Here is a 27,858-nt window from a genome sequence, read left to right as displayed (position 1 = left end):
ACCTAATACAGATATATTTGCTCCTCTTCTCCCTCCCCACATTTCACCCGGCAACATGATTTGGAGTCATGGGGAGACTGAACAATGAGTAATTGACACACTTTGACCTATCCTATCTCTTGCTACAAAACCGATCATGGTTTCCCACTGCTCCCTCCACTTTTTATCCTTAATTTTCTCTATATCTTCAAGGAATTCCCTAGTGTTTCCTAAGAAGTAACAATGGTCCTCTTAGGGACTCATGCAACAGGAAGGCTGCTATTGGAATAGGTCCCAGTCTTTGATCCTTATAAGCACTGCTAAAAAAAAAAAGAATATTGTCCATGAAATAATGAAGAGTGAAATGAGCATTCTACATCAACCAAGAAAACATTGTACACAGTAACAGCAATATTTTTCTAAGAACAACTTTGAATAACTAAGTCATTTTGAGTATTATAAATACTTAAATCAACTACAAAGGACCTGTGAAGGAAGATGCTATCCAAATCCAGAGAAAGAACTGATAAATAGAAATATGCATCTTCTGGTTCTACATATATGTGTGCATACACAAATGTTTATGTGTATACAGATATTTACATATGTACACATATGTATACATACATGTATATATGTACACACATTTGTGTCTGATGGTAGCCTTCTCTAAGCATGGTCGGAGGCCTTTCTCTGAGTATAATATTGACCATACTCATAAGGCAACAAGTGTAGGGGACTGAAATAAAGGAGTTTACACCTAGATCCCTGGTTACTTTTTTCTTCTTTTGTATTTGTTCTTTCCTGATTTTATATGATTAATCATTCATACTGTTGGCTCAGTGGAGAGAGTGCCAGGCCTGGAGTCAGGAAGACCTGAATTCAAATCTACCTTCAGTTGCTTACTAGCTGTGTCATCCTGGGAAAGTCATTTAACCTGTTTGCTTCAGTTTCCTCATTTGTAAAGTGGGGATAATAATAGTTCCTGCCTCACAGGTTCGTTGTGAGGATCAAATGAGATGATTGTAAAACACTTAGCACAATGCCTGGCACATAGTAGGCTCTTTATAAATGTTAACTATTATTGCTATTACTATTATTGTTATCCTGAAATGGATATGTCTAGGCTTAGAGGTAACCTTGTAAGTTCAAGAGGTCTCTGGGGTTCTAGATCCCACCAGAATAGAAGGGAAAAGTCCTTAGCTACTACTCTAGTGCTTTTGAAGAGTATGGCTACCAACAGGACCATTCATCCAAGCTTTACCAGCAAATGTGTACTGGGAATCGTTTGGACAATGCAGAGTCAAGGTGCAGTGAAGTCCTGAAAACTACTTTATGTTCTGATAAGGTTTAACTATCTGTCTCCCTGTCAACTGTAGCAGTAGTTAGAAATTGTTAAGGAATCCTGGTTTCAGTCTTTCTGTTGATGCATGTTATGATTCTCATGTTTTGCATTTCTTTTGTATATAGGAATAAATTGCCTGTACCATATCTGATTTATATAGTACACTGAGTACCTTTTGACCCTTCCTTTTTAGGGAAAACTTAGACATGAAATGAATTAATTTGCTCTAAGTTAATTTGCCCCTGAGGCATTGGGCTAGGGATTAATGAGTAAAAGAGAGTTAATAAATAAAAGAACTTGGAACCTAACCTGTCTCTCAGCAGAGAGGTTCCTCAGGACTTAACCTGTTCCAAACCATCTAGATGGATACAGAACAGGAAATAGCACAATCCTGTGGGTCCATCAATGGTTTCTCATGGTCACATTTATTTCAGGAAAAGTATAAGTTTAACCAACTTATAACATTATTTCTATGGGAAAATGCCTTCTTGCAAGATGGTCAATAAAACCTTCCATCAAGGTAGCTTAGGCATTAAGTCACTGGCCAAAGAAGCTTTGGCACATGGGGCCCCTTTCTGAACCTGAGGCTTTCTTTATCAATTGTGTCTCTTTTTCTTTAAATAATTTTGGGTGGCTGTTCTTATGGATGATAATAGATAGGTAGTTATTAACTGTGTTCATGAGGGCAAGTTGTAAAGGGGACAGTTTCATCTCAATTTCAGTTTATTTTATATACCAAGACAGAAATCATTTTCTTTTTAATTCTTCATCATGGTCAGGGTTCCATTAATTATCCTACCCACTTAAAAGTACTTACTTTGTTAGGAAAGAACTCTTCTTGATGGAATCAATCCATTAGAACTATGTGAACAGTGTTAAAACACCTCCTTGAGTCAATTAAAGCTGTTTCTGTGAAAGAATCTAAGGAATTTGTTTTAAAAAAATAAAAAGGAGGGGCAGAGCCAAGATGGCAGCTGGTAAGCAGGAACTAGCGTGAGCTCCGTACCGAGTTCCTCCAAAAACCTATAAAAAATGGCTCTGAACCAATTCTAGAACTGCAGAACCCACAAAACAGCAGAGGGAAGCAGGGCTGCAGCCCAGGACAGCCTGGATGGTCTCTGGGTGAGGTCTATCCCACAAGGACCTGGGAGCTGGGAGCTGGGAACGGAGTGGAGCAGAACCCAGCCTGAACAGCGTGGACCATCCAGACCAGAAGCCAGGCGGAGGGGGCCCTAGTGCCCTGAATCAGTGAGCTGTAGCAGTTACCAGACTCCTTAACCCACAAACACCAAAGACTACAGAGAAGGTTAGTGGGAAAAGCTGCGGGAGTAGAAGGAGTTCCTGGTTCGGCTTCCAGCCCGGGGGGGCAGCGGAGGTGGGGCAGCTACAGTTGTTGTTACTTCCGGCCCCAGGCCCACCTGGTGGGAGGAATTAAGTGGCGGATCAGAGCAGGAGTGCACAGCCTGCTGAAGATCTAAGCCCAGTCCAGGTTGGGGGTTGGGGAAGGAGCAGTGCTGGTGTGGCAGAGCTGGCACCTCCCCCCCAAACATGGAACATAGAACTCTGTAGTCTACAAGCAGTCATACCCCACTGAAAAACTCAAAGGTCAAGTTAGTTGGCTGGGAATATGGCCAGGCAGCGAAAACGCACCAAGATTCAGTCTCAGACTTTGCATTCTTTCTTTGCTGACAAAGAAAAGCAAAACATACAGCCTAAAGAAGTCAATAAAGTGCAAGAGCCTACACCAACAGCCTCCAAGAAAAACATGAACTGGTCCCAGGCCATGGAAGAGCTCAAAAAGGATTTGGAAAAGCAAGTTAGAGAAGTAGAGGAAAAATTGGGAAGAGAAATGAGAAGGATGTGAGAAAACCATGAAAAACAAGTCAATGACTTGCTAAAGGAGACCCAAAAAAATACCAAAAAATACACTGAAGAAAACAACACCTTAAAAAATAGACTAACTCAAATGGCAAAAGAGCTCCAAAAAGCTAATGAGGAGGAGAATGCCTTGAAAGGCAGAATTAGCCAAATGGAAAAGGAGGTCCAAAAGACCACTGAAGAAAATACTACTTTAAAAATTAGATTGGAGCAAGTGGAAGCTAGTGATTTTATGAGAAATCAAGATATTACAAAACAGAACCAAAGGAATGAAAAAATGAAAGATAATGTGAAATATCTCATTGGAAAAACCACTGACTTGGAAAATAGATCCAGGAGAGATAGTTTAAAAATTATTGGACTACCTGAAAGCCATGATCAAAAAAAGAGCCTAGATATCATCTTTCAAGAAATTATCAAGGAGAACTGCCCTGATATTCTAGAGCCACAGGGCAAAATAGAAATTGAAAAAAATCCATCGATCACCTCCTCAAATAGATCCCAAAAAGAAATCTCCCAGGAATATTGTCTCCAAATTCCAGAGCTCCCAGATCAAGGAGAAAATACTGCAAGCAGCCAGAAAGAAACAATTTGAGTATTGTGGAAACCCAATCAGAATAACCCAAGATCCGGCAGCCTCTACATTAAGAGATCAAAGGGCTTGGAATACAATATTCCGGAGGTCAATGGAGCTAGGATTAAAACCTAGAATCACCTACCCAGCAAAACTGAGTATCATGCTCCAAGGCAAAATATGGATTTTCAATAAAATAGAGGACTTTCAAGCTTTCTCAGTGAAAAGACCAGAACTGAATAGAAAATTTGACTTTCAAACACAAGAATCAAGAGAAGCATGAAAAGGTAATCAAGAAAAAGAACAAGAAAAAGAAATTGCAAGGGACTTACTAAAGGTGAACTGTTTTGTTGACATCCCTACATGGAAAGATGATGTGTATGATTCATGAGACCTCAGTATTAGGGTAGCTGAAGGGAATATGTATACATATATGTTTATGTATATATATATGGGTGAATGTGTATGTATGTATATATCTATGTGTGTATGTATGTATATATCTATGTGTGTATGTATGTATATATCTATGTGTGTATGTATACATATATATATATACAGAGAGAGAGAGAGAGGGAGAGAGGGAGAGAGCGGACACAGGGTGAGTTGAAGATGAAGGGAAGATATCTAAAAGAAATAAAATCAAATTAAGGGATGAGAGAGCAACATACTGAGAGAGGGAGATAAGGAGAGATAGAATGGGATGGATTATCTCCCATAAAGGTGGCAAGAGGAAGCAGTTCTGTGGGAGGAGGGGAGAGGGCGGATGAGGGGGGAATGAGTGAACATTGCTCTCATCAGATTTGGCCTAAGGAGGGAATACCATACATACCCAATTGGGAATCTTAACCCACAGGACAGAAGAGGGAAGAAGATAACAAAAAATGGGGGGATGATGGAGGGGAGGGCAGATGGGGGTGGAGGTAGTCAAAAACAAACACTTTCGAAAGGGGACAGGGTCAAGGGAGAAAATTCAATAAAGGGGGATGGGTTGGGAAGGAGCAAAATATAGTTAGTCTTTCACAACATGAGTATTGTGGAAGGGTTATACATAATGATACACATGTGGCCTATGTTGAATTGCTTGACTTCTTAGGGAGGGTGGGTGGGAAGGGAAGAGGGGAGAGAATTTGGAACTCAAAGTTTTAAAAACAGATGTTCAAAAACAAACAAAAATGTTTTTGCATGCAACAAGAAAATAAGATACACAGGCAATGGGGCATAAATATTTATCTTGCCCTACAAGAAAGGAAGGGAAAAGGGGATGGGAGGGCAGTGGGGTGACAGAGGGGAGCGCTGACTGGGGAACAGGGCAACCAGAATATACGCCATCTTGGAGTGGGGGGAGGGTAGAAATGGGGAGAAAATTTGTAATCCAAACTCTTGTGAAAATCAATGCTGAAAACTAAACATGTTAAATAAATTAAAAAAAAATAAAAAGGAGGAGCTACCTCAGAACCAGATTAGAGATTCAGATACAGAGGAAGGAGTAGGGTCATACAGTACTAAGCCACGAACTGGAAGCAAAAAGAGGAAAAAAGGACTGAGGTATGACAGAAAAGTTATATAGAGGATGATCATTGGATCTATAGGTATTGTGAAGCAGAAGACCAGAGCTGATAAAGGCCCTCACTACCACAACCCTTCCTCAAGGACTGATGGAGGTCCCAAGGAAATCTGTGCTTTTTCACTCCCAGGGCCTGTCTTATAATCTGCTGTTTCATCAACCAAACTTTTCCAGTAACCTGAATTTAGCTCAACCACAAAGAAGCCTGGGGATATCTAGAGAAAGATATATATGTAAATTTAGGCAGAGAACACAACTTCTGGCCAAATGTTAGGAACTTGGGAGCTTGGAGAGATTGCAGGTGAACATGAATTCAACTTATCATGTAAAACAAACTCTCAAAAATGGCAGCAAAAGGAACTACTGGTTCTTAATGCCCTTAGGATTGGTATAAACTTACTATTGTAATAGAGTTATTTATCTTCTTTATAAAAGCAATCACAAAGTAATGAACTGCCCACAAGGTATAATAGGCAATAAGCAGTTAGTAAAAAGTGCCTACTGTGTGCCAGGTACTGGGAATACAAAGATGTTTATCCCTGCCCTCAAGGAGTTTATATTTTATTGGGGGAGACAATATGTTACTAGGATGAGGGACTGGACTTATGGTTTTATTGGCATAGAAACTCCCAGATGAAGAAATTCTATCTATTAATGTGGGTTGTGACCTTCTGAAACTTTTATTCTTGATGAGTTGAAAAGTTGAGATTTGTGCCAGGTGACAGAAGCAGGATGGGATGAAGATGACAGGTCTTTCTGGGTCCAAGGCCAGTTCTCCATCCACTAAAGTAAATACAGGCATCCCTTATTGTATTGTGCTTTGCTTTATTGAGCTTCCTCGCATTTATTTTGTTTATTTATTTTTATAAATTCAAAGTCTGTGGCAACCTTGACTCAAGCAGTCTTTGGGTGCCATTTTTCCAATAACATGTGCTCACATTGCATCTCTATGTCACATTTTGGTAATTCTAATGATATTTCAATCTTTCCATTATTATTATATCTTTATGTTGATCTGTGATCAGTGATCTTTGATGTTACTATTGTAATTGTTTTGGGGGTGCCATGAACCTTGACCATATAAGATGGTGAACTTAGTCCATAAACGTGTTCTGACTGCTCCACCCAATGAACATTTCCCTGTCTCTCTCCTTATTTCCTGAGACTCAAAAATATTGAAATTAGGTCAATTAATAACTCTCCAATGGCCTCTAAGTGTTCAAGTGAAAGGAAAAATCGATCTATTTGGCAAACTTCACAGTTGTCTTAAGAAATTGCCACAGTCACCCAATCCTTCAGCAACTACAAACTTGATCAGTCAGCAGCCATACACTGGGGTAAAACCCTTCTCTGGCAAAAAGAATCTTGCTGAAGGCTCAGATGGCATTTTTTTTTAGCAACAAAATATTTTTTAAAGTAAGGCATGTACATTGTGTTTTTTAGACATAATACTACAGTACATGTAATAGACTACAGTATAGTTCAAACATTAACTTTTGTATATACTGGGAAACCAAAAAATTCGCTGCTTTATTGCAGTGGTCTAAAATCAAGCTCAAAATAGTTCCAGAGTATAAGTATAAAATAATTTAGGGGTTGAGAGGAACTAGAAGCTGGGGGAGGGGAAGTGTGAAATCAGCTAAAACCTCTTGTAGGAGGCTGATATTCCATCCTTTCTCCTCCAAAGGAGATTGCTTCTTCCGTCATTCCCACTCTTTCACTCATTTTCAATCTCTCCCTCTTTGCTGGCTCCTTCCCTACTGCCTATAAACATAGCCGTGTCTCCCCTACTCTGAAAAAACCTTTCACTTGATTCTTCCATCCCTGCTAATTATTGTCCTGTATCTATTCTACCCATTATGGCTAAACTTGAAAAGGCTGTCTACAACGGGTCCTTCCACTTTCTCTCCTCTCACTCTCTTCTCAACCCCCCATACTCTGCCTTCTGACCTTCATTCCATTGAAACTGCTCTCTCCAAAGTCATCAATAATCTATGCATTGCCAAATTCAATGGCTTTTTTTTTCTCAATCCTCATTCTTCTCCACCTCCCTGCAGCCTTTGATACCATTGATCACTCTCCTTGATGCTCTCTTCTCTCTAGGTTTTTGGGATACTAATTCTCGTGGTTTTCTTCCTATCTATCAGACCTATCTGAGGCTCTTTTGTTGTGACATCTTGTAAATGTCTTCTTCTCTTCTCCCTCTACATTACTTACTTAGTGAACTCATTAACTCTCTTGCCTAACTCCCTTGTTTTACCCCTTAAACAATCCACTCCCCACACCTTCCCACCATCCTTCCAGGCCCTTAGGTTCATTACTCAAGCGCCGTCTTGGATTCCTCACTTATCTCAACCCCCTCCCCCCAATATCTAAGCCGTTGTCAAGACCTATCGATTTCACTTTTGCACTCTCTTGGATCCTAACACTGCCCCATCCTGGTGCACCCCGTCCGTCTCCCCCGCCCCCCGCCCCACCTCCGCCTGAGCTATTGCACTAGCCTGCTAGGGGGCCTGCCTGCCTCAACTCTCCCTCAAGTTCAATCCGTCTTCCATTCTGCCACTAAAGCGTTTTTCCTAAATCGAAGCGTGTTACCTCCCCTACTCATTAAATTCCACTGGTTCCAATCACCTCAGGACCAAGTACAAAATGTTCTACTTGACATTCAAAGCCCTTCATAATCTATCCCCACCTGCCTCTCCAGCCTTCTTACACCTTACTCCCCTACGAATCCTCCTGGATTCAGTGACACGTGGCTGTTCCAGGAACAAGACCCTCCATCTCTGGGCTCTGGGGACGTTCTCTCAGGCTTTCCCCCGTGCCTGGAATGCTCTCTTCCCCCTGACTACTAACCTCCCCAGATTCCTTTAAGTCCCAACTAAAATCTCCCCTTCTGGGGTCCATCTCCAGTCATCCTGATCTTTACTTTGCCACTGGACCCAGATGGCTCCGGAAAAGAAAGTGAGGCTGGTGACTTTGCACAGCCCTCCCTCACTTAAATCCAGTTCCCTTGAAAGTCATGGTATCACCTCCCTGATGTCATGGTCTTCTTGGAGAACTAAGGGCAAACAACAACATCAAAATCCCCCTTTCTGCAGGAAACTTTCCCTAGCCCCTCCTAACTCCAGTTCCTTCCCTCAATTTATGTCCTGTTTGTCCTGCATAGAGCTTGCCTGGTCTGTATTTGATTGCAATAGCTCCTACATTAGACTGTAAACTCCCTGAGGGCAGGGAAAGTCTTTTGCCCCTTTTTGTATCCTCAGAGCTCCGCACCGTGCCTGGCACATAGTAGGCGCTGGATAAATGTTTACTGACTGAGCTTGGGAGGAACCAGACTGACTGCGGGCGGACCAGCCCTTTCCCGGAGCATCCTCTGGGCTGAGCATCTTCAGTGCCTCGGGTACCGGGGCAGGGCAGGCGGGCGCTCGGGCAGCGCGTCCCCTCCCTCCTGGACCCGGGCAGTGAGTCACCTCCCCCTTGGACCCAAGCAGCGCGTCCCCTCCCCCTCGGCCCGAGCCGTCTGGACTCCGCGCAGCGCTCCGAGCCGCAGGGTGGGGGCGTGGGCGGCCGGGGGCGGGGGGAGTAAGCCGAGCCCGCCGCGGGAATGTAGAGCAGTCGGGGGCGGGGGAGCGGGCTGCGGAGGCCTGGAGAAGAAAGGAACATGGCTCCCGCCGCTGGCGGAGCGGAGCTGGGGCTGCAGTGAGCGCCCTCCCGACGGCCCGCCATGGTGAACCCGAGCCGTGTGAAGCCCCAGCTGGAGGCGGGCGCTCCCCGCAGAGTCGAGCCCCCAGCGGCGCGGGCCAGGCTGAGCGGGCCCTCCCCCGGCGCTGACGGCGGCCTCGCGGCCCCGGGCCTCCCCTCCCCGGGCGGCCTCCGGGAGCCGCGGGGGCTGGACATCGAGATGGAGCGACTCCGCCAGGCGGCCGCCCGAGACCCTCCGGCCGGAGCCTCGGCGTCGCCGTCTCCGCCCCTGTCGGCGTGCTCGAGGCAGGCGTGGAGCCGGGACAACCCGGGCTTCGAGCCCGAGGACGACGAGGACGACGAAGACGACGAGGTGGAGGGGGAGGAGGGCGGCATGGTGGTGGAGATGGACGTGGAGTGGCGGCCGGGCAGCCGCAGGTCCGCCGCCTCGTCCGGGGTCGCCTCCTCCGGAGGCAGCGGCCTGGGGCTAGGCGGCTTCCACGGAGGCGGCCTCCCAAGCGGCCGCCGCCGGAGAAGGGAGGTCGCGGGGCCCGTGTGCACCGGCCCCGCGAGCCCCGGAGAGTCTCTGCACCGCCACCTCCCCCTGGACGGGCCGCAGCAGCCGGCGCCCCCGGCCCGGGCGCCTGGGGCCAAGAGGCTGCTGCGGGCGCTGCGAGGTGAGGCCGGCCCCGGGCCGCGGGCCTGGGCTTGCACTTGAATGTCTGCAGCCCTTAAAACGAAATGTCAGTGTGTCAGGAATTACTATGTATCCACCGTTGCTGCAGTTACATACACAGGGTCGTAGAAACAATGTTGCAAAACGCCTTCGCTTTGTCAGGAGGAGGACGGGGCACCGTCTCCAGAGCAATTCCTGCGAGAAAAAGATACTCTTACAGTGGAGTCTTGGGTCTTGACTTTGGGTAGATTCCCTGAAGCTGACAAGTCGGAATTGAGTAATCGATTTGTAGCGGATGGGGGCGGGGCGGAGAGTTTTCAAGAGGTTCAAAAGGAGAGGGGCGAGAGTTTTACAATTAGCGGATCGGGTAGAAAACTTTTGTCACGATCAGCCTGGGAAAAACAAACAAACCGATCCCAGAACATTGGATTTGGGCTTTCCCTTGAAGGATCAACCGTGAATTGCATTTTTGTGCACGTTGTGAATTTAACCGCTGGAAAAGCATATACTCCTTCAAAGTTTCTTTTAGGGAAAGAAGTTTTATGAAATATTTCTTGCTAAACCTTATCTAGCAAGTTTATTTCTTCGGGAATGTTTTCTCTCCTCCACCGTCATGTTGAACTTTTAAACCCTGGTGTAGAATTTAAGTGTATGGTGCAAAAGAGCAGGAGCCTCAAATTTAAATTATATTTAAATATCTCAGGTGTTTAAACAGTGTGTTTTAATGTATATGCTAACTGTAGAGTTAGCTATACAGTTCGTGATAATGGTACAATTGAAAGAGCTGGATTCAAATTCCCCATCTGATTGTTAATATTAGCGTGAATTTATGCCATTTTCCCTCACTTTCCTCAGCTGTAAAATAAGGTTGTACTAGATGGTAGGGGGTTAGAGTCCCAACTCAGATTCTGTGATTGTGCAGATATAAGAAGGTTTGTGGAAAATGAGATAAATTGGGGTAGCTTTGTGATGGTCTTTGAAAGCCACTCTGAGGAATTCGAACTTCACTCTGTAAACCTTGAGGTATCAACAGCTTTTGAGCTGGAGAATGACCTTGAGGACAGTATTCTAGAAAGATTAATTAAGCAGTAGTGTGCGGGATGGATTAGAGACATGAAATGATGGAAGGCATGGAGATCATAGAATTCCAGACTTGGAAGGCATTTCAGAAGCCGTCTATGCCCATTCTCTGTCAGAATAAGAATTTTCCATAGAACCTGAAAGTATTTCACATGTGCTGTTCCCTCATACAGCTACATTTGATAATAATATGTTTGCTTGGTCCTAGATCACTCACACGCATGGGGAACTCTTGGGACTTCTTGATGACTATCCATGACTCTTTCTAATTCCAACTTAGAAATCAAATTAAATTTGGAAATCAGAAGCTGTGCTTTGGGGGAAAGTAAACATTACTTGTATATTTGTCATGGGTTCAATGAGTCACTCCAGAACTCAGGCCTAATTTCTTGGTTTGCAATGAAAGAGAAGATGTGACAGGAAGGAAGCCTCAGGTGATGAACAGAATCTGTTGCTTAAGGCCATCAAGAGGATCTGGACTCAGAAATTACAGTTCTTTTTTTCTGCCACTCTCAGCTGAGAGGATGAGACTGAGGACTAAGAAAAGACCACCAGATTTGGTCATTAAGAGATTGGTAATTTTAGAGAGAGCACTTTTGGTTGAGTGATGAAGTCGGGAACTAGATTGCAAAGGGCTGAAGAGTCTGAGAGGGGAAGAACTGAAGACAGTGAGGGTAGACAACTTTTTCTTTTAAAAAAAATTTATTGACATCTTTTGTTTTCTTATCCTCTATGTTCCCCAGTATTTCCCTCTATTCATTCCAGAGAGTCATCACTCCTGATAACAAGTTTTAAGACTAAAAAAAAAAAGTTCAGAAAAATAAAGAGATATATAAAATTATATGTCAAAAATGTCAAAATGTTAACCAAAAAATGTAAAAAATTAACAAATGTAACAAAAGTCTGACATTTTATACAGTATTCCACACCAATTGTCTACTGCCTTTATAAAGAAGGGGAAAGAGGTGCCTTTTCATTATCTTTTCCTTAGGCCAAGTTTCGCATATATGTGTGTATACGTATATATACATATACACACATATGTATTTCAATTAACAAAAAATTATTTTCTTTCCTCCCACTTCTCTCTTAAAAAAAGAAAAGAAAAAAGAAAGCTCTTGTATGATGTACGTTATCAAACCAGATCAATGCCTGTTTTGGCCATTTCCAAAATATGCCCCAGTCTGTACCCTGAACCCCTCACCTGTTTGTAAGGAAGTGGGTAGCATATGTCCTCTGGAATCATGCAATCTGAAGTCATGTTTGGTCATTGTGGTGATCAGATTTCTTAAATCTTTATAAGTTGTTTATACAGTTGTTTTTTTTTTTTAAGAAGTTCAGCTGAGAAAGGGAGATTTTCTGTTCTGAAGAATGTTTCTTCTCTGTGCTCTTCATTGGGGGTAGTAGCACTTGTGAAATACTTTCAGGATTTTAGGGTTGCTCAGGTCGACTACACATGGGTCACATGATGTAATGTGACAGTCGTTTCCCCTACATCTATGGAGAAGACAGACTCCTGTAGCTTCAACATTTAAAAAAAATCCTCAGTTGGTCCAATGATCCTTGCCAGCCATCAGCCTTCACCTTCAGCTAAGCTCTTTGAAAAAGCTGCCTACAATTGGTGCTTCCTCTTGTTCTCTCATTTCTTTTAAATCCTCTGTAATCTTGCTCCCAATCTAATCATTTAACCAAAACTGCTTTCTCCAAAGTTACCAACAATCCACTTGCTTTCCTTTTTCTCCTCTTCCTTCTCCTCCTCCTTCTTCTTTCTTCTCTGTGACATTTAATACCATTTCTTCTTTCAGGCATTCTCTCCTCTCTAGGTTTTTCTCTCCTTTCTCCACTGCTCATTGCTAGTTCCTCTATCTAACTACTCTTTCTCAATCTCCTTTATCAGTTCATCTCTGTTATACCTAATAACTATAGATGTCCCACCGTGGCTGTGTCTTAGACTCTCTTTTTCTATACATACTATCTCATTTGGTGATCTTATTAGTTTCTCTGGATTCAATCGTCATCTCTCTGCTGGTGATTTCTAGTTCTGTATAAACAACTCTAGTTTCTCTGCTGAGCTGTTCCCCTCCATTAAACTCTACAATCTAGCTACTCACCAGCCCCTTCATATCTAAATTCATTTCTCCTCTACCACATCTCTAATATATACTTCTTCCTCTTCACTCACACAGTCACCACCCCTACTTTAAATATTCATCACCTCTTACCTGGATTATTATCATAACCGCCTCATTGGTCTCCCTACCTGAAGTATATCTCTACTTCACCCCACATTCCACTCAGCTACCAAAGTTATTTTTCTAAAGCACAGATTTGACCATATCACACAGCTAGCTTGTGTGAGACAGGTCTTGAAGCTCATATTACATATCTCCAGTGGCTCCCTCTTCTCAGATCAAATATTTTTTTTTTTTTTTGCTTTTTGGCAGGGCAATTGGGGTTAAGTGACTTGCCCAAGGTCACACAGCTAGTACATGTGTCAAGTGTCTGAGGCCGGATTTGAACCCAGGTCCTCCTGACTCCAGGGCCGGTGCTCTACTGACTGCGCCACCTAGCTGCCCCTCAGATCAAATATTTAATGATCTTGACAGCCTGGCTCCTTCCTGCCTTTCCAGTTTTCTTATACGTTACTTCTCTCAATGCATTCTGCAGTCCAGCCATACTGGCCTCCCTCCTTGCAGACCTCCCTCACCCAGCTCCATGCATCACACTAGCTGCCCTTTATGCCTGGAGTGTTCTCGTTCCTCACTTCTGCCTCTTAGAATCTCTGTCTTCATTCAAGATTCAGCTTAAGAGCTGCCTCTGCAGGAAATCTTTCCCAGGACCCCTAGCTGTTAGTGTACTCACCTCCAGAGTTATCTTCCACCTACTGTGGCTATATCTTGTGAATATATCTGTGTATGTACCCAATATATTCCATTGGAATGTGATCTCCTTGAGACCAGGAATTGTTTTTCCCTTTGTCTTTGTATTCCCAGGGCCCAGCACAGTGTCTGGCATGTAATAAGCACCTAATAAAAGCTTGTCGATTGATTAAAAGGTGCCTTTAAAACACTTTTATCTTATGAGAAAAAGTACCTATAGCTCAGGTGATGGTGGTAGTACTTAGTATATTTATATCAAGTACTATAATAGTTATTTTCAGCACTTTTAAAACTGTGGGTCACAACTCACAGTTTAAGAAGCCCTGATGTAGATGACTTTTTATCTTGGCCAATACCCTTAAGTCTATGAATTTCAATTTTATGAATCTTTAAGATGGAAATTTTAGTTAGTGTGTTAATTATATAACCTTGTAGCAGATTTTCTAATACAAAATAGTTAATGGCCTTAAATGGTAGTTCTCTTTTATGATTTTCTAGGGTTTTTTCTTGCCGTATATGTTATTTCTGAAATCTGAATGAAATAAGTTAACTTATTACTTTTTTTAATATTTAAGGTCTCTGGGGAACAAGACTGATGGAAGAAAGCAATATAAGCCGAGAGAAATATCTGAAAAGTGTTTTGAGAGAACTGGTTACATACTTCCTCTTTCTTGTGGTTTTATGTATCTGTAAGTAAACTATTTCTTTCCATTATAAAATTTATTTGCTCCCTCAGAAGCCTGTTTAAAAGAAAATATGCTTGCACTCCAAGGGTCAGAGAAAAATGTTCTTTCTGATAAGTCATTATTTTCACAATTCAAAATTTAACGAAGGACTTGTGTTCATTATTATTTCAGCCTTTTCTGATTGACTAGTTCATTGCTAATTAAATCATTTAAGCCTGACATAATGCTAAGTTAAGGAAGTTGGTATTGTACTCTTTACAAAACTTACTGAGATAAAAGATTTTATTAATTACTATGAGAAGCAGAATGGCATAGTCCAGCCATGGGGCCATAATGACCTAGGTTCAGGTTCTGACTCCAGTACACACTAGCTATGTGATTATTGGCAAGTGACTTAATGGTACCCTAAGTGAGCCTCTAAGACTGTAAGTTGCCCATCTGCATCCATAGAGAGAATTTCCTCACCAGGAGTTCTCCATATTAATGAAATCATAGATCTGAACAAAAAGAAAAATACAAAAGAATTACTATAAACATACCATGAGGGGCAAATAATTTGTTGAGTTTAGCAGTTAGGAAGTCCAGAATGTTATCCTTTGTTTTTAAAATGATAAATTTAAATAACAGCCATAAAGCAAATAGCTAAATACACAAACTACAAAAATGAAATCTTATATTAAACCTTAAATATTCCATAGTCTAACAAAATAGGCACTGCAGCTATATGATGCAGTAAATAGAGTGCTTGGCCTAGAGTCAGGAATACCTGAGGTCAAATCCAGCCTCAAACATTTACTAGCAGTGTGACCCTGGGCAAGTCACCTAACCCTGTTTACCTCAGTTTCCTCATCTGTCAAATGAGCTGGAGAAGGAAATGACAAACCACCCCTAGCATCTGCCAAGAAAACCCCAAATGGGGTCATGAAGAGTCAGGCATGACTGAAAAATGACTAAACAACAAAGAAATAAATGGGCAGCTTGATACAGTGGAAAGGTCTCTAGTGCTGGATTCTTAAGATGTCGATTCAAATCTCACTTTTGAATTTACTGCCTGTGTGGCCTTGGGCAAGTGATTCAGCCTACACAGTTCTTTGTTCCTTCATCTGTAAAATGACAAAGGTTGGACTAGATGGTTTTTTAAAGTCCCTTATGCTTCTAGAACTAGGATCTCAAAGATGAGACTAATATACAGACTCCATTGGAGAACTGGTCAAAGGATATAAAGAGATAATTTTCAAACAAGGAAATATACAGTTAGTAACCATATTAAAAATACGCCCACACTACCTAATAAGCATAGATCAAGATCAAGATTCAGATCAAGAGAATCTTAAGATACCACTTTATGCCCACTTTAATAGCAATAATGCTCTTTCTTCAAAAAAATTCAATATTGGTGAACTGCAGGGAAAGTGGCAACATGATATGGCGTTGGTAGGGACTGTGGCATGGTGCAAACATTTTGAAGCATGATCAATGTACAATGAAAGTCCCAGAGCTGATCATAAGTGTAGACCCAGATAAGCTATTAGTAGGATTTATCCTAAAAATCTGTTACCTATACTAGGTTCCATTTTGGGGGCCTCTCAAAAATCATCCCCCTTGGACTCATTTGCCCCACCTAGAGTTTCTTCCAGGAATCCTTGTGTATAACTCATGTCCAGAATCCCTCAGGCATACACAAAGATCTTAGCTTGCTTTCAGGCACTCAAGGTAATGATGTATATTGGGTATAGGGTAGTCATTATTTTATATTACAGAAAAATGTAGGACACAGTAGGCCCTCCAAATTTGGTCCTCTTCATCTTTTCTAATGAGTCCTCTTTTCTTCTCAGGCACCTATATAGCCCACTATACTCTTGTGAAAGGGAAATAACTTGAGGCAACTAGGGAAACCCTTCCCATCAGACGTGTACATACAGATGCTCCCAGTATGGTGGAACACAAAGCCCAGGCAGTGGCTCCTCTGTATTAAAACGAAGTCTCATGCCACTTCTCCCTCTGGGGAACTAGGGCTTAGTCTGCTTTAATTCACAAAAGCTAGCACTTCCAGAAACTCCTCCTTATCTCTCTAGAAAACTTTTTTTTTCTCCAACTCTAGGAACCCAACACTGTCCAGAAAATACTACCTCCAAGAAATATGGGTTTTAGGAACAATTTGGCCACATGGTTCCTCCCTTCTGAGGCAATGTGATTGAGAGCATTTGCCTCTGAAATGTGCTTCTGCCTCTTCATAGTTGGATATACTTCTGCTGATGTCATCTTTGGGGCTAAGAGCCTCACCATTTGGTCTGGTAGAGTTACTTGTACTCATGTGCAGGTGTGAACCTCCTCTTACCAGAGAACAAAGTCTGTTTGCATGTTTCCAGTCTCATCTTTCTCTCTCCCTCTACCCCTCCCTTGCTTCCCTTTCTCTCTCTCCCCTCTCCCTGTATATAATACATATTATATATAATATATTCTCTCCATATATAATATATGCTATTAAATGTAATATATGATTATACTATATTACACATAATCTATATGGAAGGGGGAGAGAGAGGGAGGGGGAAAGAGGAAGGGAGCAGGAAAGGGAAAAAGGAGGGGAGGAGAGGAAAGGGGAAAGAGAAGGAAAGAGAAGAGGAGAGTGAGTGTTGGCTAGCATTTCATTCAAAGTTTGTTAATGCAAAGTTAAAGCACTTCAGTATTAAACAGTAATGTACTTAAAGATTAACAGGTCACTCAGCTGAATAACTGAGTTAAAATTCCCATTAGGTGGTTTTCAAGTAAAAGGACACTTGCCTTAGGTCATGCACATAAAAGCCTTACCCACTCACAGTCCTGTTTTCTTACTTCCAGTATGTTTTTGGTGAAGAATTATAAAACTGGAAAATTTCTTAGAAGTCACCTAGTATAGCCCCATTATTTTATAAATGAAAAACTGAGGTCCAAAAAGATTAATGACTTGCCCAAGTTTACATATCTAATTATGAATGTCTTTTTGGGGTGTATTAATTTCAAAATGAATTTTTAAATGTCACATTTTTTAAATTTCAGAAGTTCAAAGTTTTGACCAAGTAGTATTTTACTTTTTTTAGTGTTCTTTTACGATATACTTTCAGCATCCTTTCATTTAGTAGTATAGTTTATATTCATATTTATATCATCTATTTTCTTTAGGATTCCCATTTAGTTCCATAGAAAAGTAATTTTTTATAAAGATGGTCTTGAGTTGCACCTGACATTTTAGATAGCTTTTATTGCACTATGTAAATAACCATAAATGTGGCCCACTCAGTCAGCCAGAGCACTGTTTTCATGAGGTCATTGGCACCGGGTTTGAGTACTATGACAATAGTTAGACTCACCCTGTTTCATACAGTATACCTCAGATTTACCTGCTTGCCCTCAGTTGCTACTATGGCAAGAGAGAAGCTCAAAACACAAATTCAGAAGAGGATAACAATGTCAAAATGCCTACAGAGAAGTCTCAAATTGAAATATGAATTGGTTTCAGGCCCAAAAAGAACTCCTGAAAGAGCGCAAAAAGGATTTTAAAGTTCAAATAAGAGAGATAGAAGAAACATTGGAAAAATAAATGAGAGTTGTGCAAGAAAATCATGAAAAAGAGTCAGTGGCTTGGTAAAGCAAGCACAAAAAATGGAAAAAAAGATGTACAAAAATTCAATGAAGAAAACACTTCCTTAAAAAGTTGAATTGGCCAAATGGAAAAGGATTTACAAAAATCCACCAAAGAAAACAGCTCCTTAAAAAATTGAATTGGCCAAATGGAAAAGGAGGTACAAAAGGTGATAGAAGAAAATAATTCCTTAAAAATTAGAATTGGGCAAATGGAAGTTAATGACTCCATGGGACATCAAGAATCAATCCAAAAGAATGAAAAAATTGAAGAAAATGTGAAATACCTCATCAGAAAAATGACTGACCTGGAAAATAGATTGAGGAGAGAACATTTAAGAATTATTTAATTCCATCTGACTATCTCCCCTTCCCCACCAAAAAAATTTTTTTTGAATGGATGAATACAAGTGAATTTCCATTCTTCAATACATCAATAGATCCTTGGGCTCATCAATATGAATACTCTCTCCACCAATGCAGATTTCAATATCTTCTCATTTTATGTACTTCTCACCATACCTTCTCTTACAAATTCTTTTTTTTTTTTGAGGGGGGAAGGCAGGGCAATTGAGGTTAAGTGACTTGCCCAAGGTCTCACAGCTAGTAAGTGTGTCAAGTGTCAGAGGCCAGATTTGAACTCAGGTCCTCCTGACTCTGGGGCTGGTGCTCTACTCACTGCGCCACCTAGCTGCCCCTCTCTTACCAATTCTTGACTGTGCTCTTCTATATTTGTGAATCCTCTATAGACACTGCCCAGTATAGTAGAAGCCTTCCCTCTAGATCTTATCATGCTTTGTGAGTACCAGGCCAGCACAGATGTTGTCCGTTTGTTATGCTTCCTCTTAAAGCATCCATCTCCTTTTTCAGTCCTACTGTATGTTTCCTGGGTGATATCTTGTGTGTCTAAGACAGCAGATCAACGAGAGGGTGTACCTTGAACTCAGCAAGATAGGAGTTCAAGGTGTTTCCAACACATAGTACCTATGTGTCAAGGGGCAAGTCCCTTAGCCTCCCAGCAACCCCAGGGTCAGTTAACTAAAGGAGACTCTTTTAGAGATAGATTGCTAATCTGTTTTGATGGAAAGAATTTCAATGTCAACAAAATGACTTTAATTTTTAATACCACTCTTCTGAAATCATGGTATATTGATCTTTGTATCCATAGCATCCAAAGCATCACTGGGAGATAATTCATGTTATCAGATGGGTTTTGTACGAGGAATAGTTGGGGATTAATGAAAATTCTTCACATTTTCTTAAATACAGTTCCTTACTTATATGCAATGCCAGACCTAGTTCATTGTCCAGCTCCAGTGTCTATCCAAAATATATGTGCTAATGTTTTAACTCACTGGATAGTCCATCCAACTGCATGCCTATAGACATCATTTATTTGATATTTCCCATATAGATTGTTTGGCTGATGTCTTTTAAATAATTTTGCATCTTATTGATGAGGCACTCTATTCTGAGTCTTATCAGAATATAATCAAATTGAAGGTAGGAACTGTTTCATTCTTCGTATTTGTGACCCCATCCCTAGCAGAGTGTCTGGTATACTCTAGATGCTTGACAAATGCTTGTTGATTGATTGATTATTACAGTCAGCACAAGGCTATCCACAAAGAGGAGCATCTAGAGAGACTCATCAGTTTTAAGGAATTTCTGTACTTCTACTCTCCTGACAACACACGTTAACTTCATGACAAGAGCAAACACTTTACTGTTCCTCATATAAGCATTCCATTTTCTAGCTAATATCTTTCTCTAGCCAATATAGATTCCCCACTCTACCCCATGTGTAATGTGCTCATTTTTCCCCTTTGTTGCTTAGAATTCTTCAGCGCACAGTTTAAGTATCACTTTCTACTGAGGTATGCACTTATGTGCACAGTAAAATCTAAGCTCCTTGAAAGCAATATCTGTTATGTTTTTGTCTTATTTGTGTGCCTAGTGTAGTTCCTGGCACATAGTAGGTGTTTATTGATTGATTGATGCAACTGCTTGTTTTATCCCTTGCTTAATATTGATGATGGCAGCTAGGTGGCTCAGTGGATAGAGTACCAAACCTGGACTCAGAAAAATCTGAGTTCATATCTAGCTTCAGACACTTGCTAGCTGTGTGACTCTGGGCAAGTCACTTAACCCCTGTTTGTTTTAATTTCCTACCTGTAAAACTTCAATTTCTTTGCCAAGAAAGCCACAGGCAAAAGTCCATTGAGTCACATGGAGTCAGACACCACTGAACAACAAATATAGCATAGTGTGTGTATGCATATGTGTACATGTGGATATGTGTGTGTATATATATATATATATATATATATATATATTAAAATCTGATGGAATGGGAGAGTTATCAAAGAAAATTTACTGAGACACTATACTATAGCTGTAGTGCAGTATTCCAAATAAAACTTTATTTCATTTATTTCTGAATTCTGAAATTATGCCCCCAAAGTTACTAAATTGTGCATACTCTTCAACCCAGTTATACCACAACTAGGTGTATAGCCAAAGAGATCAAAGAGGAAAAAGGACCTCGATAAGATCCAAAACTATTCAAAAGATGTCAGTCTAACAAAGAAAGAAAAAATTCAAAAATTTGTTAAATAAGCACAGCAACCAAGAGTGTTTCTTTGTGGGTCTGCTTTACAGGTTCATGATGATATTTATTTGACATTAAAAAGGAGGGCAAAACTAAAATATTACTGAATTACAGATAGGAAAATGTTATATCATTTGTACCTAATTTTTTAGGTCCAGAAAAAAAAGACTAAATGGATTTTTTAAAAAGATGGACGTATGTGTTAAAATGAACTTAAATGATACTATAAGCAACTCTAGAGTAGAGTTTTTTTCCTAGCAAAAGCAAAACAGAAAAAAGGCTGGTTTCATATTAAGTCCTCTGGACTGATGGTTATCATAGTATTAATCAGAATTCTAAAGGCTTTTAAACTTGTTTTTCACAATGCTGTCATTTTATATATTTTTCTGCTACTCTGTATCAGATCATACTGCTCTTTCCAGTTCCCTCTGAAACTACTTGTTTTGCTTTTTCTTGTGGTGCGATGATATTCCATCCTATTCATAAATCCCAATTTGTTTAGACATTCTCCATTAAGTGGGCATCTCCTTAATTTCCATTTGGGGACTTCTATAAAATGAGCAATTGTAAATTTGTTGGTAGATGTGGGTCTTTTTCCTCTTTCTTTGATCTCTTTGGCTATGCACCTAGTTGTGGTATAATTGGGTTGAAGAGTATGCACGGTTTAGTAACTTTGGGGGCATAATTTTAGATTGCTTTCCAGAATGCTTGAACTAAGTCCAAGCTCTACTAACAATGAATTTATTATACCTCTTTTCTTGAGGTCCCCTAATATTTGTCATTTTCCTCTTTTGTCATGGAACCTCAGAATTGTTTTAATTTGCATTTCTCTATTAATGGTTTGGAACATTTTTTTTCATACTTCATTTTTTTTTCATATTAGCAGTAGCTTGGATTTCTTCCTTTGAAAATTGCCTCTTCATATCCTTTGACTTATAAATCTTGGATATGAGGACACTTTTTAGAAAAACATATTGCAAGGATTTTTTTCTCCAGTCACCTAATTTTTCTATATTATATTTGTGCAAAAATTTTTCTACATTATATTTGTGCAAAAATTTTTCAATTTTATATAATCGAAGTTGTCTATTTTATTTTCTGATAACTGTTATCACTTGTTTAGTTATTAACTCTTCTCCTATACTGATTCTGAAAAGAATTCCTTGCTTGTTTAATTTATTGATGATATCATACTTAATATCTAAGTCCATGTGTCCATTTGAAGTTTATCTTGGTATATGATGTGAGATGTTGATCTATATCAAATTTTTTGCCAGACTGCTTTTCATTTTTCCCAGCAGTTTTTGTCAAATAATTGTGTCCTGGTATCTGGATTTATCTAAAATGAGGCTTATGTTCTCTTCCTTCAGCATATTGTGTATCAACTGTTCAGCTGATTTTCTTTTCTTTTCTTTTCTTTTTTATTGATTGATTTTTTTTTAGTTTACAACACTCAGTTCCACAAGTTTTTGAGTTCCAAATTTTCTCTCCCTCTCTCTCCTCCCCCCTCCCACCTCAATGGCATGTAATCTGATATAGGTTCTACATATACCTTCACATTAAACTTGTTTTCCCAATAATCAAGTTGTAAAGAAGAAATAAAACCGATGAAATGAACCATGAGAAAGATGTAACAAAACCAAAAATTAAATAAAATAAAAAAAGAACAAGTAGTTTGCTTCAATTTGCATTCAGATTCTGTAATTCTTTGTCTGGATGTGGATAGCCTTTTCCATCATGAGTCTTTTGTAGCTCTCTTAGAACCTTACATTGTTGAGAAGAGCCAAGTCTATCAAAATTAGTTATCACAGAAGCAATGTGTCTGCAGTTGTGTACAATGTTCTCCTGGTTCTGCTTCCCTCACTCAGCATCAGTTCATATAAATCTTTCCAGATTATAATGAAGTCCATCTGCTCCTCATTTTCTTATAGCACAATAGCATTCCATTACATTCATGTACCACAACTTGTTCAGCCATTCCCCAATTGATGGGCATCCCCTTGATTTCCAATTCTTTGTCACCACAAAAAGAGCTGCTATAAATATGTTTGTACATACGGGTCCCTTTCCCAGTTGTGTGATCTCTTTGGGATACAGCCCTAGAAGTGGTCTTGCTGGGTCAAAAGGTATGCACATTTTTATAGTGTTCAGCTGATTTTCACCAATTTTTTTTTAACCAGTACCAGATTGTTTCAATAATTCTTCATTGTAGCATAGTCCTTCCCACTCTTTTTCATTATTTCCTTTGAGATTCTTGACCTTTTGTTCTCCAGATGAATTTCATTATTATTTTTTTCTAACTAGATCTTTCAGTAGTTCAATTGGTATGACACTGAGTAAGTAAATTAATTTTAATTATATGGCCTTTTGTGTTACATTGGCTCTATTTACCCCTGAACAATTAATATTTCTTCCGTTATTTAGGTCTCTCCTGTGTGTTTATTCTGTTTTAACTTTTCCACATGTTATTCTTCCTTTCACCTCCTCCCAGCAAAATGTAACTGAAGATGGGCGATTTCATTTTTGTTTTGTTTTTATATCCCCAGTGCCTTAGACATATTGAGTGCTTAAAAATATTTGTTTAACTGAATTGAATTTTCCATTTTTTTCCCCTTCTCATTTCATCTTGGATGATTTGGCAAGCTTTCTGCAGACTCATTTTCGCCCTACTGCTTTTCATCATTTTGTGAGGCAATACTGCTTATAATATTCTTCCATTCTTCACCTTAATATTTTGTAAATAAATTTAAAATATAAATTTGCATTGCCTTTGGTTGCTGTGCCAATATTTGCTAGCTGAGCTGCTTTCTGGGTTTTTTAAGCCTGTTCATTGTGGCAGCTGCTTTATATTGGGTAAACCTGAGTAGGAAATGGCCATAATCAACTCAAGGTCTTCACTTTTATCCAGTTTCTTTTATCAACCTATGAAATAGAGGGGAAAAGATCCATTTCCACTATTGGAAAAGTACCTCAAATTATTTCCCATACTAATAGTGGATCATAGCACAATCTTTACATATGAAATATAAAACATTATTTAGCCTCAGAAGTATATTATTCTTCACCAATGGTTATTTTTTACATTAGTTCAGACACTTAGTAGATGTGTGACCCTGGGCAACTCATTTTACCTTTGCCTGCTTCAGTTTACTCAACTGTGAAATGGGGATAAAAATAATAGCACCTGCCTCTCAGGGTCATTGTGAAGATCGAATGACATAATTTGTAAAAGGTTTCGCACAGCGCCTGGTGGCTCTTAGTAGGTGCTTTATAACCACATCTTTCCTTCCTTTCACGCCGCTAAACATCAGCTGAAGGATCATCTGCACATTGGCAGCCTTCTACTCCTGCTGTACTTTCTGCCTCTCTTATAACCGAGGGCTAATACGTCTGCTTTACCTGTGAGGATCCTTTATTAGTGTGGACAGTAGAGGTCAGTAAGGGTATGGTCATGGTGAGTTATGGTGGAAGGCATTTTCAGAGACTCCTCCTCTTTTGTAGCCCAGATTGCCTGCTTAGTGAAGTTTTTCTTTTCATAAAACCCACTGTTCACCCTCTGTTTTAAATCCGTTAATTCCTTTCTTCTAGTTAAAATCCTTTTTTTCTTTAGATTGTATCTTTTCTTCTCTACTTTCCTTATTTTGGGATCTTTCCTATCTTCCTACACTCTGACCTTTTTGATTACCTTCAATTATTATTCATTAAATGAAAGGATACCTGCTGTAGTGTTAGTTGCTTTGCAATACAAGCCAAACAGAAAAGGAATCTGCGTTCTGAAGCTTATGACCTCATATGTCAGCAAGGCACCATGGAAAGAACATTGGACTGAGAGTCAGAATAGAACCCGGGTTCTAATCCTTGATTAGCTGCTGGCTAGGCCACTTTCTTTGGGCAGCTAGGTGGTGCAGTGGATAGAGTACTGGGCCTGTTGTCAGGAAGACCTGAGTTCAAATCCAGCTTCAGACACTTGCTAACTGTGTGACCCTGGGCAAGTCACTTAACCTCTGTTTTCCTTAGTTTCTCATCTGTAAAATGGGGACACAATGGAAAAGGAAATGGCAAACCACTCCAGTATCTTTGCCAAGAAAACCCCTCGGACCAGGTCCATGGGGGTCACAGAGTTGGACACGGCTACCTGAATGAACAGCAAGCTGTGAGAAAGGTCCTTAAACTCTGTGGGCCTTAGTTTCCCCATCTGTACAAATGAAAGAGTTAGAGTGAGATAACTTCTCCTTCTAGATATCAGTCCCAGAGCAGTAGTTTCACATCTCAAAGCCCCTCACAGCCTGACCAGCCACTTAAACTTGAGTTCTCTTCAGGGTCAAGGTGGGAATTGTCAAGGATCTGATGGATTTGAATGAATAAAGGAGAAGATTCCTCATCATGAGATCATTGCTTTGATGTTGGGTGCATTTGGCATGGCAGGTACCATGTGCTGGCCCTCTCTTAATGAAGGATTTGGCTGATGAACTTGCTCCTGTTGATATCATAGAAGACAACCAAAAGGAAGAGATGATGGAGCTCCAACATGGTAGCCTTTTCCTTGATATCAAAGATCGTCTATGGCAAAGACAACAGCATGACTGCAGACTCAGAGCTGCTTGTTGTCACAGCACGTTCACCGGACACAGGGAGGATCTCACCTTAATATGATGCAGTGGTAATGAGAGCGTCTTTAAATTCCTTCCCCTCATTGTCATTCATTCTCATTATTGGCCAATATAGCTCTAACTGAAAACTGCTTATTATTTCCAGTCCGGTGGATATTTTGATATGTGATCTTTCCCAAACAATGCTATTGGAAGCGATTGCAAGCTGAATTCCTCCTATTTCATTCCTTAATGGAGGAGAGACTTGGTGTCCTCTCTTCAAGTTGTCATGAGTCGGTCCTTGGGGAACATGGAGAAGCTAGTGTGACTGTACAGCGTGATGTGAATGTCACAGATGTCTATGAAGAATCTTCATTTTGACTTGGGAACTGATGTGAAGAGTTTTTATTACTGTCTAGAGAACATGGCAACTAGTTAAGTGATTGTGTATGATGAACTTTTCAGATAGCTCAAACCCTGAACAATGAATAATCTGAATAATGATTGAGCACCAACTGTAAAGCCAAAGTGTAAACCTGAAAATGTTAGGCTCCTTTGAAGGTTTGAAAGGGGAAATGGTCAAATGGCTCCTTCTGTTTGGTAAACTCTTGTTTTTATACTGATGCCAGATACTACTTGTCTCGTACAGTCACTAAGCAGTTGGTGTAGAGTAGGTCTGTCACCCCCTGGATCGCTGCCTGCCTTATTTGTGCTGTAGTGACCTTTCTTTAGGAGATTCTAATTCTAGATCTCAAATTCAAAGTAATTTAGAAGATGTGAACTGTATCTTATCTGGCAGAGACAATGGGGAAATGGAAAGATAAGTTGGAGGGTGTGACTTGATATGTTTTGATTAACGCTATATCTGCATAGCTGGGGTATTTTGCTGTGTATTATCCTGTACCCTTAGTAGGGGATAGTGGAAGTGGAAGAAGCACAGGATTTGGAGTCAGCCAAAATTCTGACCCAGATCCTCTCTGACATTTGTTACGTTTGTGACCTTGGGCAAATCATTTAGCTGTACTTCAGCATCATAAAATAAGGGCATCAGACTTAGCTGGTGTCTGAACCACCAGCATGATATACCAGCACTGGATTTAGAGTCAAGGATCTAGGTTTGAAGCCTGACTCTATCACTTTCTAGCTCTGTGACCTTATACAAATCACTTGCCTTTTTGGTTTTCAGTTTCCTCATCTGTAAAATAAAATGGATGGACTAAATGCCTTTTAAGGTCCCTTATGGTCCTATGTCCCTTTTCAATTTTAAATCCTTTGGCTTTGGGATAATCATTTCTTAATGTATTAAGGTTCCCTTCAAGTCAATCAAGCAATAAATAAGGACTTATTATTATTAACTATGTGGCAAGCACTAAATGCTGGTGATACAAAGATTAAAAAGGAAAGCAATGTCTGTCCTCAAGGGACTTAAATGTTATTTATGTCAAAAATATATACATATACATATGTGTATGTATATAATATATACACACACACACACACACACACATATATATATATATATATATAAACACATATATATTCCTATATTCCTCTGGCTTCCTCTGGCTATCAGGCACTGAGTTTGTATTGGAGGTTGAGTGAAGTGATGTATAAAGCATGAATCTTGTCCTTGGGGAGTTTAATACTCTCAGTAGGCAAGCAAGCCATGTGCTTGTGAAACAGCTGCTAGAGATGATTTAAGTGACTTTGAGGGTGGTCACATCAACCACAAGCAGGCCGTGTCTTCATTATCTTTGTTTCTGCCAGCCAGATTATTTGCACATAATGATTTGCTTTAATAAATGGTTGTTGGGTAATGAATCAGGCAGTGAGAGAACACTGTCTGATTGTGTTGATTTATTTTTTGTAAGCAACCTAAAAGTATGGGATGACAGTCTTTCAGGATATCCACGAGGTACATAACGAACTGAGGGGGTTGACTGTATTTACTTGTTTATTCATGATACCATTTCCTTTTGTGTCTCACAGTGACCTATGGGATGGTGAGCTCCAGCATGTACTACTACACCAGGGTCATGTCGCAGCTTTTTTTAGAAACACCTGTGTCTAAAATGGAGAAAACGAATTTCAAGACACTCTCCACAATGGAGGACTTCTGGAAGGTATTAGAAAATAATTCTCTTGATCACTGAAAAGCGTCGTTTGTCTTCATCAGTCCGGTTACCCGACTCTCCAGGGTAGCTGTCCTCATTGAGGCAGGTGGCGAGGTGGAAAGAGCCTCGATGTGGAGTCAGAGGACCAGTGTTCAGTCTCAGCTCTGCCCGGGAGCTGGCCTCGGGTCCACACGACACTGAGCAAGTCTTTTAACCTTTCTGGGCCTCAGTTTCTTTATCTTTAAAATGAGGAAGCTAAACTCAATGACCCTTCTACGATCCCATGAAACTCCCTTGTTTTGTTTTTTAGCCTCCCAGTGCATCCTGACATCAAACAAGAGTCTTTCTGCTGTGTCGCTCTGTTTGCCCATATTCATGAAAACCCCAGGATCGTCTTGACTTCTCCCATGTTGATCCCGTGGATTTGTTCTAACCCAAGTGTAGTAGACCACCAGTCTAGCTGTCTAGTGCTGTTATTCAGTTGTCTTTTCAGTCCTGTCCCACTCTCCATGATCTCATTTGGGATTTTCTTGGCAGAGATGCTGGAGTGGTTTGCTATTTCCTTCTCCGGCTCATTT

General features: G+C 40.4%; 1 protein-coding gene across 1 annotated transcript in view; it reads left to right on the top strand.

Annotated features, from left to right (window-relative positions):
* Window positions 1-8,998: 8,998 nt before the first annotated feature.
* Window positions 8,999-27,858, top strand: part of PKD2 (polycystin 2, transient receptor potential cation channel) — a 53,278-nt gene continuing 34,418 nt past the window's right edge. Inside the window, exons 1-3 of the mRNA XM_036763450.1 lie at window positions 8,999-9,701; window positions 14,235-14,348; window positions 27,156-27,289. Of these exons, the coding sequence (XP_036619345.1) occupies window positions 9,068-9,701; window positions 14,235-14,348; window positions 27,156-27,289 (882 nt within the window). The 5' untranslated portion in view covers window positions 8,999-9,067. The remainder of the gene's footprint in view (window positions 9,702-14,234; window positions 14,349-27,155; window positions 27,290-27,858) is intronic.

This window comes from Trichosurus vulpecula, chromosome 6 (genome assembly GCF_011100635.1).
Source record: "Trichosurus vulpecula isolate mTriVul1 chromosome 6, mTriVul1.pri, whole genome shotgun sequence".
Classification (NCBI taxonomy): Eukaryota; Metazoa; Chordata; class Mammalia; order Diprotodontia; family Phalangeridae; genus Trichosurus; species Trichosurus vulpecula.
This window is presented reverse-complemented; position numbering and strand designations above follow the sequence as displayed.